At 46.3% G+C, this 18,183-nt stretch overlaps 1 protein-coding gene across 2 annotated transcripts in view; it reads left to right on the forward strand.

Annotated features, from left to right (window-relative positions):
- Positions 1 to 18,183, forward strand: part of THSD4 (thrombospondin type 1 domain containing 4) — a 538,324-nt gene that overhangs the window by 103,966 nt on the left and 416,175 nt on the right. For both annotated transcript variants that reach the window (XR_008992663.1, XM_036907842.2), the window contains exons 5-6: positions 3,041 to 3,488; positions 14,872 to 14,974. Coding sequence is in view for 1 of the 2 variants with exons in the window: in XM_036907842.2 (XP_036763737.2) it covers positions 3,041 to 3,488; positions 14,872 to 14,974 (551 nt within the window). In the remaining variant the exon portion in view is untranslated. The remainder of the gene's footprint in view (positions 1 to 3,040; positions 3,489 to 14,871; positions 14,975 to 18,183) is intronic.

Below are 18,183 nucleotides of genomic sequence, written 5' to 3' on the forward strand. Positions count from 1 at the left end.
GTTTTTGTAAGTGTTGCGTCCTCTGTGCTTCACTGGCTTCATTCAAATCCTGGCCCTGTTTCAAACGGAAGCATCAGAAGATGGAGTGACTTATCGAGAGTTTCATAAATAGTAAATGACAGAGCTGGGGTTCAAACCCAAGAAATGTAACTTCGGACTCAAATCATTAACCACTAAGCTGTGCTAACACCCATGGCCTTGCTCTTCAAACTGGGTATTTTCCCGTTCTCTCTCAAGGCCTAACTTTCTAAAATTATCCAGAGCTTTGACAAGTAGGGAATCCAAAGTAAAATCCCAGAGATGGGTTATGAGGAGAATAAGCAGAACCAGTGGACCTCACGGCTCCCCCTCCCAGGCATCTACAGCAGGAGCCCACGGAAGGGTTAACTGGACACATAATTTCCCTTGGCCACATCTGTGCTTATTATCCCAGCTCTGCATAAATCTGCCCAGTTTGTGTAGGCCACCCTGCAAGTGGCCAGATGGACTCTGTCCTGGTGGGAAGAGGCCATTCTGCGCCGTCAGGATGATTAGCTCTGACCACTGTAAGGAAAACACACGTTCTCTTGGCCAAGTGGGGATGAATCTGCTGCTTGTCAAAGTGCTCTGAGTTAGAAATTCAGAAATCCTGGTTCTCCTAGCCACACCCTAAAATTGGCTGCTCATTCTCTTTAGTCTGTTCAGAATTAGCTGGTCATTTGTTTGCACATCACCATCTTTCCAGTGGTATTGCTGTTTGTGGGGGTTTTGAACGGTTCTCTGGTTTAGGCAGTCTCCCATAAGGCAGTGTGAATACAAAAATGTACATTTGCATGTGGACACATTACCCCCTCAGGCATGCTGGGCAGCCTTTGCAAAGAGGCCTGCACAAGCCCTCATCCTCCTCTGCTCCCCACGAGGAAGGTCTAGTCACTGGGTGAGCTGTAGCGGTGCAGCCTGGCCCAGACCCAGCACATTTTTGCATTATGTCACAAACTCAGAGGTTTTTAAAAAAATTTTTTATAGCTACATTTCTCCATTAAAAATGGTCAAATTTGTTGTTGAAGTCTCACCCTTTTGTTTGGGATTCCACTTCCGTTCTCTGACTGTCCCTCAAAGCAGTCTCTGGACCAGCAGGACCAGCCTCCCCAGGGAACTTGTTGGAAATGCAGATCTCAGGCCCCACCCTGGACCTCTTGAAACAGAATCTGCCTCTTAACAAGAATCACTGGATGATTCCTGTTTCCATTCAAGTTTGAGAGGCACTGCTCCCTCCGCACACCCTCGTGTCTGTCACCTTCAGCTAGGGTCTCCGCCCAGTACTTACTCGAAGGTCAGAATTTTTGGTAGGTTTTTCAGATCTTTAAAAAAAAAAAGGCACACACAGAAATTCTTTCCTTTGCCTTTGCATGATGTCATTCATCTTACCTGGCCTGCCACAAGAAAGAAAAGGCAAATTGCTTCCAAGTTACATGTATTTTTAAGACTGACTTCTTAATTGCATCTCCTAAAGCAGCATGCTGGGTCTCCTATCATTAACAGAGTTCCAAGTGTTGCCAAGATTGAGAAATGCCTAAAGGCAAAATAAACACTATAGTATAGTTTAATTCAAAACCATATCAGCTAAGAAGGAAGGTGCAATTAGTGATAAAGATGTTAATGATTAGTTATGGTCTGTTAAATTTTATATTCAGTGGTCATATAGAGTGAAGAAAGAATTTCCTCATAAGGGCAGAAATTAATGTTTCACCTTGATGGCTATTTTAATGTGCTTATTTTAACGGGGCCATCCTGCAGGCACCCTTGGGCACATTTCCAATTTTACTTAAATGCAGAATTAATTATTATGGAAGCATATAATTTTAAAGCTGGAATGACTTTTGCAGTCATTTAATCCAGTTCAGTAATTTTACAAATAAGTAAGAGTTAGAGAGGGCTTACTTAAGTCCTTCTGCACCGTACTGGAACCTTGCTTCCCAACTCTCAGACTAGTGATGGTGAAACCTTCCCACATCCCTTCAAACAGAAGTGCTTTCAGAATTCACAAGCATCATTTGCTGTACTGCTTCCCAGGCCCTTGCCCACCTTGCATTATGTTCTAGTTGCTTTCAGTTGTAAGGCTGGGGTCTTTGGGAACCATTTCTGATTCACTCTTTTATCTCTTCACCATTCCTTGTTCTGTATTTTGCAAACAGTAGTTGCACAATGAATTCCCATGCAGTGGGTGTGCTGGGGCTGATTTTCCCTGCTCAGTAAGTTGATTGTGTCTTCATACTGGTAGCTTGAAATTGGCCATGGTGGGAGTGTTTACACTGTGGACACAAACAAGTCCTACAGATCAGGGCTTTTCTCCTCCTGGAAAGCCAGTTATTAAACCTTTTCCAGCATACCGCTGTTGACATGCTTATCTTAAGGTCTCACAAGGCAACAGGCCTTGACAAAGTCTAAGATCTGTACCAACATGAAGGTGACCATTTACCCACTGTCCAGCTTGGGTTCCCTTCAGAGTGATGGAGCAGCCAGTCATTCAACCTCCTCTAGTTCCTACAGGGATTAAGTTTGACCTAGTGCAAGTCAGGCCTCAGGACTGCATTGCAGTGTGATTGCTCAGCCAGGTTCTACTTACCTGGAAAAGCTGTTTGGGCGTGCATGACAGTGGAAAGGGTCTGAAATATCAGGCACAGCTGAGTTGGGAAAAAACCACGAATTATTATCAGAAAAAAAAGGAACTTACTATGGCCAAAATTACAATTATATCTTTATATGTCTCAAAAACCTTCAGTGGCTCCATACAACCAAAAGCATGTCCAAACTCCCTGCCGTAAGTCACCTCCTAACCACAGCCCACCTCGGTGCCAACCACTCTCAGCACCACTGATCATTCCCACTCTCCATTCCACTTTCCAGCCTCCACGAATCCCTTCTCCTGGAAGTCCTGCCTCTTCCTCCCTGTGCTGCCACAGGCTCTCTCCCAAGCCCCTCCCTCTACCATGGACTAGAGCTTCTGGGTTAACATGAGCATTCCTGTGACTGTTCGCTCCTCTCTGGTGTCTCTCTTTAGGAGCAAGACCCGAGGTCCCATTGGGCCTGGCAAGTATGGCTATGGCAAGGCCCCGTACATCTTACCACTGCAGACGGACTCTGCGCACTCGCCACAGAGGCTTCGGAGACAGAGGCCCTCGTCCCAGCATTCCAGGTCCCAGGGGGCGTCAGGTCCTAGCCATGGCTACAGCCTGCCAGCCCACCGGGGCCCCCAGCATGGGCCTCTGCACCAGAGTGACAGCAGCCCTCGTTCTGGACTGCAGGCGTCTGAGACCTCTGTCTACCAGCTGCCTTTGACCCACGACCAAGGCTTTCCTGCAACTTCAAGCCTCTTCCACAGCCCAGAAACAAGCAGCAACCACGGCATGGGGGCCCAGAGGGCAGCCCAGAGCTTCTCCCAGCCTGCCCGGTCTACCGCCATCTCCTGCATCGGGGCCTACCGGCAGTATAAACTCTGCAACACCGACGTGAGTACGCGCCGCCCACCCCCAGCCTGGAAGTGACGACTGCTCTTCCACCCTGTTGGCTGGGAGTGAACGTGTGGAAGACAGGAAGGCCATGTTAATGTACCTTTTGCCTTCCCTCCCTCTCTTTTCTCTGCATGTCTTCTCACCATATATTTTCTTTTTCATAAGGTTATTACTTTAGTAACTTAAGAATAACTCCTTAAATCACTATTGACAGCCATCATTGCTGCATATCAAACAACCCCCAAATTCTCAGTGACTTTCTACCAACAATATTTATTCTTTGCTTACGGATCTGTGGGTCGAAGTGCAATTTGGTTAATGTAGGGCAACCAGTGGTGATGCCAAAGAAGTGGAAGTTTTGGGGGGTTTAATGAGGATCGATATCATCCAGGAACTTTCCTGGAGGTTCCCTGCTAGTCCAGGCATAAGCACGTTCAGTTTGTGTCATGAGAAAGTTTGATAGTGAATAGTTTCCTCATTAAAAATATATATTTCCTGCTGTAGAGTCCATAGAAATGACTTAATATGTGATTTTAATAATTCCTCTGAATGCCTGGATTGCTTTTTAGCCTGTTCTTCCACGACAGACTTCAGGAATTAATAAGTTTTGCAACACAGTAATTCTAAAGCCATTAGTGGTCAGTCAGCCAGTGAGTCTTAACTGAGCATCATTGCTCATCTTGTAAGGGACCAGGCTCCATGGGAGATATAGAAGAGTCATATTATCTACCATGGAGAGTTGTCTTGGGGATCACATGAGGTGATGTAAAGGAAACGTTTTATAATCAAAAAAAGAATACTTGTGTCCATGAGCAGACAGGTCCCTGTTCCTGAGAACCATTGCTATCCCTTAAAATAAAATGAATTCACTTCTAATGTAGGATACACACTCCCATTTACTAGTACATTTTTAATTTTGAAGACCAAGCCAACCATAAAGAGAAGGGAAAGAGGAGGGGGCACTTGGCATCTATGTGGGCCTGACATCTACTTAGCATTTCTTTCATTTAACCTACATTTTTTAAAGCATGTACTTTCTGCCAGACCTCTGCTGCCAGCAAGGGGCTGCCTCTCCTGTGTACTCTCGCCACAGATCCCTGGGTGCTGGGGTGACTCCACTACTCATGAGACTGAATTGCAAGGAATCTTAGAAAATTCTTGTGAATTCATGATGTCTGCTGTCATGTTGGAGGTTGGCAAAATAATGTCTCAAACCAAGGACCAAGGAACAAATGGACACAAAGGATTGTACAGGTTTCGTACCTTCTCTTGGCTGTAACATTTTGCATGGTGTCTTCCTCCGTGCATCCCTCATCCCGAGTCACATTCCTCTTACCCTTATTGAGAGATGTCATTCCTTAGGAGTCCCATTGCTGCATCTCTTCTTCTTATAAGCTCATGGTTTCTTGTGACTTGGACCATACTCCATAAACACCTTAACGCTCCCTGTGTTATGGGTCTGCAAGACCTAGGTTTGGTGATTTGCTGGGAGGACACACAGGACGCAGTACATAGTTGGACGCAGTCATGGTTTATTTCAATGAAAGAATACAAATCAGGATCAACAAGGAGAAAGGCTCATAGGGCAAAGGCCAGAGGAAATCAGGCAAACACTTCCTAGAGTCCTTTAGCAGTAGAGTTGCATAGGGCACACTTAATTTCCCCAGCAATGAATTGTTACAGCACCTGTGAAGTATTGTCAACCACGGAAGCTCATTAGAGTCTGTGCCGGTGGTTTTCATTAGGGGTGGCTGTGTAGTCATTTTCTGCCTGCCACATGCCAAAACCCCAGACTCCCAGGAGGAAAGCCGGTGTTCCGCATAAACTGTATTACTTGCACAAATAGTTTGGGCATAGAGAGTCACTCTTATCAGGACTGATGGCAACCCTTCTGAAACCCAAGTTCCCAGGTGCCAGCCAGAGACCAGTTGTGCAAGCAGGTCTTTCTGGGGAGAGCGTCTCAGTCCCGCTGTACTCGGTCTTATTTGCGTGCACCCATATGCACCCATGCGCTCCATCATCTGAGCATCTATGATCTTAGGTAGATATTTATATATCCTCCTCAGTGTCCAACATGAAGAGATGGATGAATCCCCAAATTATGTAAATCCTACTCAAAGAGGAAAGAGGTAAAGGACAGAATGTGTAATATCATACTAATCTATCAAGGAATGCAGGTTATCATTATGTCCTCTCCAAAGATTAAAAAATAATGTATGCATCTAGAGAGCAGAGCTCTCCATATTTATTTTCTGGAAGAAGAAAAACCAGGGAAAGGAGGCCAGGGTAGGTTGGAAATAGCCGCTGATGTATCATAAGTCCAGTCCTTAAACTGGGTGCTCAGCTCATCCCACTGAAGTTCTTGATGGAACATCTTGCTAACACTGCGCCACCCTAGAGGGCTCAGTTCTGTGATCCTCCCTTGACGCCCTTACGCTCCAGTGGCAGAGAAGGTGCCAACTGCGGCTGTTTGTGAGCCACTGCGCGTGGTGCTGGAGCACTCAGTGAGGGGAAGGAAGTCTGAGGGCGCAGAGCAGGAGGCCACAGGGCTGGGGAAGACTCCCCCGAGGAGGGGACAGGCGAGCTGGGCTCCCAAGGGGGGCCGAAAAAGAGAAAAGAGCATTTGGGTGCAAAAGAAGCAGCTTAGTCAAAGACAGCAAGGCAGGATTGGATCAGACAGAATCATGGGTGCTGGGATGCCTGCCTGGTGGGAGGGACCCTCCTTCTTTGCCCTCCCCCCTCCTCCAGCCACTTTAAATAATCACAATTCTTAATGAGGATTTTTTTGTTTAACATCTTAAAATGCAGAAATGCCACATGGGCCTTGCTTGACCTTCCTACATGAGGTAGGTGGGTGAGAAACTTAAAAACACAGTGCAGAGTCAGACAGCAAATCCGATCATCTGGTTTAATTGGTGTTAGGCCTACAAGGCAGTGTGGGGTAGTGGGCTTGGAAGTGAAGCTGGGCTGGGTACAGAGCCCTGTATCTTCAGGCAAGTTACTTAACTCTCTGGGGGCCACCTATAAAGTGGAGCTAATAATAATACCTACTCCCCAGCGTCGGGGGTGGCGCGAGGTTCAGGTGAGATCACATATATAAGGAACTTGGCAGGGAGTGGACGCATCGTTAGTAGGTAAATGCTTTTGGCCTGGATAAGCGAACGTGGCTTACGTGCCTCTCTGTAGATAGGAACAGACTAAAGTCTCCTCATATTTGAACGGCTTCCAATTTAAAAGTGTTAAGTCATGAAATTGTGGGTGACGTGGTCAGACCTGCTCAGAGTCCCCTTTTGTACCCTGAGGGTTAACCATGCTTTGCCCAACAATGCAATGGAAGCTCGCTGAGACCCAACCTTTAAGTTGTGATGTGCCTTCAGTGTAACCATCCTGGGGTCGTGTTTAAAGTGATGAAAGTGAAATTGTAGGTAACTTCATGCCTGTGAATTTACCCCTTCCAACGTGCATATTTGATAAGAAGCCCTAACGTATGATGTCATCTAGGAATTGTTTGGATTCTAGTGTGTCTTTAGGATTTTCATTCATATAAGACATCCTTTATGAAATGCTGCATAATCAATAATAAATGCAGCACTAATGAACTCTGAATGTAGACTTTAAAGATAAGGCAGGGTTTTTTTTCTTGCTTACAATGTATATGGGGAAGTTAAAGTTACAAACCCCAGTATAAATAAATAGAGAACCTGTGGTTTTTTTAGGGTGGACATCAGTCTTAGATGCTGTCTCACTATTGTGGGTTCTTGCTTGGAGTCTATAAGCACAGCATTGACACTGACAGTGGGATCACATGTTGGGCTGGGGGTCAAGGACACTGAGATTAGAGCAAGCTCTGGCTCTGAGTGGCCTGGGGGAGAGAAAGACTCATAAATAAGTACTAACAGGTGCAGAGCATAGGCAGCACTTTGAAATCCTGGGACAGGGGAAATTAACCTGGGGTGGGTGGAGTCAGCAAAGACCTCCCGGAGAAATGCAGGCAGGCAGCAGGCTGTCCAGGAAGGGTCAGGTTTTCTAGGTGGAGGAGTATAGGGGTCCTGGAGCCCCTCTGCACTCCCATAAGGGCTGAGTAGGGAGACCAGGTGCCCCAGGGGCCTCTGGGTGGAATCAGGTGTTCTCAGTGAGCACTGCCTTCACCTGCAAGTATGTCCTCAGCAGTTAAGGGGCCACAATCGGGGGTACCCAGGGCTTAGGCACACGCTCACTTTCTCAGCTTCTCAGCTGTAAATAGTTAATGTTTCCCTTCATGGAAGCTTGTTGAAGGCCAAGACTTGGGAGCACAAGAACTGGCATCTTCCTAGGGGTGAAACAGGAATGAGAAAACCAAACTGCAGTTCCTCTGGTGCCTGAAGGGATGCAGGTAAAATAAAAGCCTTTCTACTAGCTATTCCTGGGGTTTTGTATTATTATTATTTGCTAAATACATTACCGACCAAGAAAACGTATGCCCTTTGTCCTGGAGGCCTGGGGTCACTCCCACCTTCTGCTGAGCGCTCTAAGGTCAATGTTCTGTCTTTCCCTTGAGGGGAGACTGACACTTGGCTCCTCCTGGGGAAGGGGGGCTGTGGTGAGTCAGCTGGTGCAAGGCGGGGACTAGGTTATGAGTCTTTAAAGGGCTTTGCTGCCAAAGGAGGTGTGATCCTGAGTTTAGACAGAGTGCACTTCACATTATGGGGAAAAACTCCTGGGGCTGAAGGCAGCTTTTAGCAAAGGCAGATGTGACGAGTGCTGGTATCAGTGACCCTCCAGTAAATTTCCCTGGGGTGGGACTGGCTTCTGACGATGGATTTATCCTTGTGAAGCTGTTTCTGTCTCTGAGTGAGTGAAAATGAAGGGAAGATATCAGATAAATCTCAAATATAACTAAGCTCTTGTCAGGCAGATTCTAATTCTGCCCCATTCCGGGTCTGACACCGAATGAAAGAGGAGCTGACAAACAACTTCCTGACGGAGGAGCTTAGGAAAGAGGCCAGGCCAAGAATTCAGTGCAGCTCTGGAAGATGGAGGCTCTCCAGGAGCTGTGGGGTCAGGTACTGGGTGGACGGACAGGCCATCTAACTGGGGGGCTCAACGTAAGTTTCCCTTATCATGAGCTCATCGCCTTATAACCTCGTGTCTGGGAAGTACATGCTAGTGTCAGTGCTTTCTGCATCATTGCGCTTTCCACATTCTCAGACAACTTGCAATTTTCCATAGAATAAGAAAAAGTTAATAGAACTTTCTGTCAGTGACCTTTCATATATGTGTATGTATGTGAAACATAAACATATATGTGAATATATGTGAACATATAAATATTAAATATAAATATGCATATATGTCATAAATATATTTCCTATGTATGAAATATATATGAATCACATACACACTGTTCATGATTATAAAAAGTAGTACAAACAGTAAGAAATATCATAGTCCCTCTCCCAAGATGTAATCAGTCATTTTAAATTTTTAATTCTTATGGTCATCTTTTCCATAACACTAAATAGCATACTAATACAATACATCTAATTCTTGATATATCAACCTCAAATTTTCTCCATCAACTCTTCACTCTGAAAGATGAAGAAATTACCCCCTTTTCTCCCTGTCTTGCCAATGGGTTTCAGCCCCAGGCAAGTTTGCTCCATAGTGCTTCAATGTGACCAAAGAAATTGATAGTAAAATGTTCTTGGGGTGAAAGGGTTATACCCAACTTTATTTCCAGGTGGCAGGTCAGTCACTAGAATCCCATTCACTCAGAGCAAGTCTGCAGGCAGCAAGCCGGGCTCTGCCCCTGGGCCCCTCTGTCTGCACAGTCATCCTGCACAGCCATCCTCCGGGCCTCTGTTCTCAGTACTGCCTCCACTCCAGCCTCTGCTCTGCTCTCCTGCAGCCCTACAGCCGTGCCACCATGTCGCACCCAGAGCACTGGGCAGAGCTCTTTATATAGAGTCAACAGCCATGTAGTGCCCACAGGTGTGCAGTGAGCTAGTCAACCAGGGCCAGGTGAGAATCCTGGCCACAGGAACTCTCATTTTATCCACACTCCCACTCCACTGATCTCTGAACATTTTTATTTTCTGTTATATTAATTTTATATCATATATTAATAATTTTTATTTCCTTGATTCATCAACATTAGGAAGATACGTTAACTCCTTGTTTTTGCATGATTTGAAATTTGGTACCCAAACAATTCACTAATTCTTCTCATTGCATTACACGTTTTTGGTTTATGTATTTTCTCACCTTGACCTGTGAAATCCCCGCAAGAGACTCTTATGAGGGGCTCTTCTCTGTATCCGCCACAATCACAACACGTGACATGTAGAAAGGGCATGATGAATATTTGTCCTTGAAGGAATTTCACACCCTGTCCCAGCAGACAGCAGAATGGAAGGAAGCCCGTCTTAATAATGGGATCCGTAAAGTAGCCACTAGGAAATTTATGTTCCTGAGGGAGTAGGAGTTTTGAATGTAATAGAAAGTTTACATTTTGATAAACTTCCTGATTACTTAGAAAAAAGCTGTTCTATTTTAGACTCTCTTATAGGCATAGCCATGCAGTTGATCTAAGGCAGGAGAAATAAATAAGCACTCCTGGGATAGGCCTAGATTTGTAGGATGTGTGTCCAGAGTACTTAAAAATATGGGATGGTCATTTTAACGTCCTTTGGATCTTTGATGTTTGTATTGAACAAGAGGGAGACACCTTTCTCTAGGACATTATGAACTTGTACGGGAAAGAAAGTGAGAACTAAGAAAACCTCAGGTTTGGTTTTGTTGTATTTTTGTTGTTCTCATTTAATCTGAACCTTGACCCTACTCTTTTGGGGGCACCAACTCACTACGGTCTAGAGGACCTAAAAGTAGTGGGAGGTGGCAAACAGGTTTTTTTCAAGGTTGGATTTGGTCCAGGTGACTTGAGAAAGTAGATATTAAATGTATTTTAAAAATGTGCTGGATAATTTGTAAGACATTTTGGCCCATGGTTGTATTTTTCTACAGAGAAAGGAGGGGAATATTCGCTCAGGACACCTACCTTTCAAGCCCTTCAGCTTCTGGAACTGCTGGGGTCATCTTTGATGTCTGCTTAGATTCCAATTCAGCTCACATTTGTTGAGATTTACCATGAGTCAGAAACTTTACTGTATTACTAATTTAATCCTCACAGAAATCCCTGGGGGTGGGAGTGGTACAGGACTTGTTGTTGAAACATAGTCATTTAGGCTTCAAAGCAGAGGGCTTTGTTGAAGGTCAGAGAGCCACTCTCTCATGGCAGTACAGGGACATTTTCTAGATTTCTTTTTTTAGATTCTTCACTGTAGTGATATTAAATACATCATATGTTGCCATGGTAGCTGGTCTTCTGATTGAATCCAGAGCAATTCAAAGTGTAAAAATATGCATGTCTGACCTAGGCAGGCTTCAGTCACGTTCCTTTGCGCTGCCTTCCCTGGAGACGATGCTCTCCAGTCTTCTAGGGAGCTGGAACTAAATTACCAAAGGTAAGTGCGTGGCCATTGCACAGTGGCCTCCTGAGCTATGAAGTTAGGTACAAGCAGTTGTCTTCCCAGATTAAACAGAGTCCGTGGAAACAGTCCAAGTTTCCGTAATACTCTGTGACTCATAGCAACTCCAGGCAATTGTCTAGATGGAACTTTGGATAGGGCCTGAAGTGCTTTTTAAAGATTCAGCTCTTTATGTTAAAGTACATCTTTATTCCACTTCCCATAAGTAATCAGTGGAAACATCCCTCCCTCCTTTGGATGGAAGGGAGTCATTTGAAAGGAGGTTATCTGCCAGGGAGTTACAGAGCTCCAGTCTTTGCGAGCCCCATCCTGAGTGAGTCTGATCTCTATTTAAATGCCTTTTTCCCCCTATCTGTTTTCTGACCTAAAGCTGGCAAGAATCTGTACCCATGAAAAGGATCAGCTGTCTGCAGGAAATCTGCCCAAAGCCGACTCACAGTGTAATATAGACAATTACTGATAAGGTCAGGGTGGCTCAGTCCACGGCATCAGGAAACAGCCCACTTAAAATACAACAAATGTAAAGTGATCTGTAACCTGGAAGTTTTAACTTCAGAAAGTCTGTTAAAATGAGAGGAGATCATATGCTGATAGTCTGACAAGTACAAACAGATGTAATCTAGAGAAGAGACATGAAACAGAATCTCCCAGCCCTGCTTGCTTTCCATCCTCAACCGACAGCTCCCTGCTCCCGCTCCCCACAGCTGGGGCTGCTCCGCCAGGCCTCGGAGCCTGAATCTGACCTTGTCCCCTAGCACCTCCCCTAACAGTAGGCAAGGAGTTAAGGTCCTCCTGACTGGGAACGCCCCACAGTTAACTTTGCTACCCACACGAGCTTGAGGGGCACCGTGACACAGCGGCTCCTCGTATGGGTTCTAGATCCAAAGTGTCTGGTTCAAGCCCTGACCTCATACTTACCAGCTCTGTGACCTTGGGCCGCTCATTTGACTTCTCGGTGCCATGGCTTCCCCATCTACAGAATGGTGTAACAGTTGCTGTGAGGATTAAATGAGCTAATATACATAAATCACATGGTGGAGCGTTTGGTATTTAGTTAGTGCTCAATAAAAGCTAAGCTACTCTTAGATCATTGTCACTCTAGGCTCTGCCTTCTCACCTTTATCCTAATTCAGTCTCCGTAACCACGCCCACGTGTGAGCCCGGTGGACCTTGTATTTCTCTAGCCAGGCCCCTCTCCTCCCCAGGAAGCACTGTCCTGCCTCTAACTGGCAGCGCTCCTGGCATCGTGTAAGTCTCCGCTGAGGTCACGCTCAAGGCCATGTCCATCAGCCGGGGCCTCTTGTTACCTCCTGCTGCACCTTCCCATGCTGGCCACTCACTGGATACCATCGTCAGCCTGCTGGGCTCAGCAGCCTCCTGGCAACTGTAGTGGGTTTGCTGCCTCAGTGCTTGACCTCCCATTTTAGGTCTGAGGACACGCTAAGCCCTCCTGTCTCAGGATGTAACTGGGCCCTGCTCAGATACAAAGCACTTGGTGACCAGGGACAGGGTATCCTGAATGACCCATACAGGTGACTGGGGTGGCTTGGCAGATGCACTTGGATATAATAAGAGCACCTGGCATTAGTGGGGCATTAGAACACACTGTAAGATTATATAAACTACAAGCACATGCAAAGCTGGCTAAGAGCCAAATGTGTTTGGAAGGGCTTACGACTGATAAAGTTTTGTTCCATAAATATTTAGTGCAGAAAAATTAGAAAAACAGTAAACCAAAAGAATCTGTGACAAGAAAACATCCATAAGCTGACTGGTTGAGTGTGGCCTGCCGCGTCCACTTGTGATAACTGCCAGCAGGCTGACCAAGGGTGGCTTCTGGCTGGAGCCTCACTGTGCTTTACGTACGTGTGGTTATTTGAGCAGCAGGACAGTCAACTCACTTGTTCTGGTGGCATGAAAACCTGCCACCCAGCAGCTGATTTAATCTAGTTTCTGGTCATGGCCACAGCGGGTGGTCAGCACCCTGGGCTTTGCCTCTTGGTCACTGTGGGACTTTGGGAGAGGTGTGCCACTTCTCCAGGCCTCCGTTTCCTCAGATGTAAATTATAGAGGTTGGATTTGAGTCTCACTGTTCTGGGACTGCGTGTCAAGTGGTGGGAAGTGAGGTCGAGGCTTGGGCATGGCTTGTAACTGGCTGCTGCAGTCCAGTGCCAGGCTGGTGGCCCCAGGATCACTCGAGATCCTTCGGTGTATATTCCTGGGCCCTTTCCCCACCATCCCACCAGGAGGAGGCCCAAGAATCTATATTTTTAACAAACCCCTTAGTGATTCTTCCGTGTGGCAAGGACGGCGCCTTCTCCCAAGTTACCCAACTGATCACATCCTAGACGAAATCTAGTTCTGGGCAAAGGGTTGCAGAAAGCATCTTAACCCCAATTCTTCATGGAGATGGCTGGTGTTGCTGGAAGCTTGCAAGGTTCTGGCTTGAGGGCCGCCAGCAGCGTGGCTTCCAGGCCCTGGTAGACAGCCTCCCTCGGCCTGTCGGAGCTCAGCCCACTCTGCTCATACACCCGGCCCGGTTTCCCCCCCGTGCATCACATTCCACTCCACATGGCTTCCAGCGCCACATGGCTGGGCTCAGGCTGTAGCAGGGCTGTGACCGGTCTGGGTGTTTGTGCCAACAGCCTCCCCGCACTGCCCTTTATCAAGCAGGAGCTGTTCTTCCCTCCACCTGGCTTCATTCCTCCTCTGTTCCTTCATCTTCCAAGAAACCTGGTGTTTCTGATACTTACAGTAGATTTCTTTTATAATTCTTCAGGACTTTGTGCTATTTTATTAGCAGTTCATTCCAGAGACTTACACACAGAGATTTTAATATTTAAGGACCCAGATTCCTTTCCTGTCTGATTATTAAAACACACACATACACCCACACTCCACACTTAAACAGACTGTAGCTAAATTTAAGCTAGATTGTACTTTACCCACGATTTTAATTTGAGATTCTGATCTTATTATTTCACATTTATTTATTTTATATCACACTTTGCTCATACTTGCCATTTATAAATAAGAATGATATAAACCAGGGGAAGCTGGGTATTTTTTTTTGAGTAGTCTAGCACATCAGAATCACTTGAATACTTTGATAAAATACAGATTCCTGGACCTCATCCCAGACTTAATAATAATCCTTCGGGGAGGAATCCAGGAATTCGAATTTCCCATGAGATCTCTGGGTGATTATTTTGCCTGCAAAAGGCTGGGAGCATTAGATGGTGGAGAGAATGTGGACAGAATTAGGCAAGAAGGGGGGGGACCGAGGTGCAATTGCTGGACTCCAGAGCGCTTGGCATTCAATCTGGCCTCTGCCCTCACTGCCTGTGTGGCTCCCCCATGGGCACAGTGTGCTCATCTGTTACAAATCTGCAAAACTATCATCTTTACCTCATTGGTCGTTGTAAGGATTAAGTGAGTTAATAAGTGTAAATATCTAAAGCAGGGCCTGCACGCAGCAAGAGCTCTGTACATGTTGTCTGTGATGGTACCCCATGCACACAGTCAGACAGATGGGAATGGATGGCCTCTTGGAGGAAGGTGAGCAGACTCATCTGTCAGGAGCAGAAGGTTCCGGTTAGTGGTTTTGAAATTGTGGCAAGCAAAACCATAACCTGGGGTACTTGTTAAAACTGTAGTGTCCTTCCAGAGACTCCCACTTAGTAAACTTGGTGTGAAGCTTTTGCATCTGCATTTTGAATTTTGATGAAGGTGAAGAAACCCTGGTTTCAGTAGAGGAGGCCTGGTCTTTAAAGGTGGGGAGGTCTCCTGGGATTTGATGGGGGGCTACCAAAAGCTATGGACACTAATTACATATGTGGTATCTGCTTTTTCAGGTGTGTCCAGAAAGCAGCAGAAGTATCCGGGAAGTGCAGTGTGCATCCTACAACAACAAGCCGTTCATGGGCCGCTTTTATGAATGGGAACCCTTTGCAGAAGGTAAGAACAGACCCAGCCCTGTCCATAGGAATTATTTTTGTCTGTTTCCAGCCCTGTTGTCTTCTGGTTGATGCTGGAGGAATAGTCTGGTCCTGACTAGAGTGACAGTAGGAGAGAAAGTGTGACCCCAGGGCCAGGGGGGCCTCCAGGGCTCTTCACCAAAGGTAGCACAACTCAGGCAGCACCTGGACCATCAGTCAGAGGCATGAGGCGGCACTGGAGGATGACAGGTGGGACAGGATGTGAGCGAGACAGAGCAGCATTTGAGGAATGGGTTGGAGCAAGAGATTCAAACTCAGGGTATGAGGGGTTAGTGGGGAGGGTCCCCTTGTCCTTAGGTCCCGCCACCGGGGTAGGTGTGGTGGCTTATGAGAGCATGTAGGGTTCCTGGGCTGACAGTTTGGCTTTCGTGTGTGGGAGCCCTTGCACGCAGTTGCCAGGAGTGAGATGTGTAGGCAGCCGTTGTCCCTGGGACCAAGGTTCCTGCCATTTCCAAATGACAGAAATCCGGTTCGGTAGAGCTTGTCAGAACTGCTTTGGAGTCACTTCTCTTTGTTGAAACCCAGATGATAACATGGCTTTTGGGCTGAGAAGGGTTAAACTCTGAGGTATATTCTTCACACGCAGAGAAAGTGGGCTCCAAAGTGGTGATGGGTCAAGCAGAACTTCTGGGGTCCAGTACTGACAGCCCAGTTGGCCAGAAGGAGAGTCCAGCTGCCCTCGGTGTCCGTCTGAAGAGCTCTGCCCAGTCTCAGCCCAGGGCCGGGGCTGGGGCCGCGGGCGTCAGCCCACAACCCAGAGCGCACCGCACCTCTGCTCTGTCCAGGATCTGGGCGAGGGCTTGGTCGTGACTGGTGCTGACTTTGTTACCCTCACTGCCTGAAGCCGAACGGAGGAAGGCTGTGCCCAGGTGGAAGCCCTTGAGGAGGACGAGGGGAGATTTTTACCTGGTCTAAAGTTGGATGCAAAGTTATTTTTGTGCATTTTTCTCAGAGGAGAGTCTGTAGCTTCAGTTGGATTCTCAAAGTGGTCCCATGACCTTAAAACTCTTAAGAACCAACTTGACTAAACACTTGGGGTATCAGATTCAAACAGGACAGATGGACAGATGCTGCAAATACAAGGGTGGGTAAGACGCTGGAGGGTGAGCTAGGGAAGGAAGCCCAAGTGAATTTTTGATATTGTGGATTGGAACTTGGTGCAGACCCTTTTCATTCTTAAAAACATTATGCAAGGTGGTATCCTGATTTGGATTAGGGAACAGAAAAAGGGGCATTGGTGGAATACTTGGTGAAATATGCTCAAGTATGTGGTTTAAAAGCTAATAATATATTGATGTTAATTTCTTAGCCTTTATAAATATACCATGATTTTATCTGATGTTAACATTAGAAGAAGATGGGAGAAGAGCATGCAGGAACTCTGTCGTATCTTTGCAACTATTCCATAAATCATTTAAAGTAAGTCATTTTTATAAAAAATAAATCATTTAACAATCTTTTGAAATCATTTTAAATGATTTCACACAGTAGGCTGGGAAGTGGAGGTTGGCCTAGCCAGGAGCAGGAGAGGTCCAGAGGTGCGAGGCCCGCATCCAAAGGGAGTGACCACCTCACGGGTCTTCGTCTGTCTGAGGCAGTGGCTCTCAGCCCTGGCTGCTCTTTAGAATCACTGCAGAGCCTTCTGGAAACACTGATGCCAAGGCTCCACTCCCAGAGATTGTGATCTAATTGGTATGGCCTGCAGCCTGGGCATCAGGATTTTTAAAAGATCCCAAGTGATTCTAATGGGCAGCTGGAATGGAGACCCTCTAATCTCAGAAGAGGTGACAACTCTAGCCTAAATTAAGGTGCGTGGGTGTTTCATATGCCACAAACTACACGCCTGTGTCAGAATAGCAGTACTTGTTAGTGAACAACTGGAGAAGTCATCCTGTCTTTCTCAGAGCCACACCCTTGCTTTATTGCCAGCTGTGGATAATAGCTGCTTTGCTGTGATTAACGGGAGGAAAAGTGAATTCCTCTATGGGCACTGTAGAATGAGCACCGTGCATGCCATTGTTTTCCCTGGAGTTGAGGCACATGGAGGCCCCTTCTCTGCATAGTATGGGGAGGTCATCCACCAGCCACTGTTACCCAAGACCCCCTGATCCTGTGAGGCCTCTGTAGGCTCAGGTCTAGTTTCACAAGCCCTGTGTGTACTGCAGTGATCACATACGCTAATGTTTTCCCGTATTACAGATATTCCCCGTGGATGCCTGGTCTGGTCTGGTTCATATGTAAAAAACAGAACCTTTTCTGTTGTTTTCCCTGATTTGTGCTGGACTTTAAGTGTGAGGCCTGGGGGAACATTTTTTTTTAAACACTTGATGTAACGTTTCATTTTTGGAAAATTTTAAACATATGTAAAAGTAGAGAGAGTAGTAAATAGTATAAATAATGAGCTCGTTGTACCCATCACTTAACTTCAACAGTTTTCAGCTCATGGTTAATCTTTTTCATACATACCCCACCCTTTCTTCCCTCCCAGATTAAAAGGAACTATTTGAATTCATATTACATAGGATTATTCATTGGCATATATTAATTAGAATCGATGTGGTTGTAAGGGGCAGAAACCCAAACTAAATACATTTAAACAAGAAAGATATTTTGTTGTTTAAAGTCCAAGACGTGGACTTGGCTTTAGAGACAGAGGCATCCCAGGAATCCAGTAATGCAGGGACCCTGCCTTCCTCTCTCTCTTCATCTCCTGATCTGTTTACTCACTTTTCAGGTGGGTGGGCAGGCTCCCATGGCCGTGAGCTTGCAATCGAAGTGGGAGAGACCCTCATCTCGTGTTGTTGGTTGAATTGTGTTTCCCAAAAAGATGTGCTGAAGTCCTTTTGCTCATATTTGTCAGTGTGACCTTATTTGGAGATAGGGTCTTTGTAGATGTAATTAGGATGGAGGTTAAGACTGGTGTCCTTACAAGAAAGAAGAGGCCCAGAGGCACAGAGAGGAGAACTCCCTGCGGAGACACCGCACAGACAGAGGGGAGGTGGTGCGATGGGCAGGGCAGAGCTCCAAGCCAAGAGGCACCACGGATTGCCCGCCACCAACAGAAACCAGGAGAGGCCTGGAAATTCTTCCCCAGAGACTTTGGAGGCTGCATGGCCCTGCTGACACCTTGGCATAGGATTTCTGGCCTCCAGAGCTATGAGATAATAA

This window comes from Manis pentadactyla, chromosome 11 (assembly GCF_030020395.1).
Source record: "Manis pentadactyla isolate mManPen7 chromosome 11, mManPen7.hap1, whole genome shotgun sequence".
Classification (NCBI taxonomy): Eukaryota; Metazoa; Chordata; class Mammalia; order Pholidota; family Manidae; genus Manis; species Manis pentadactyla.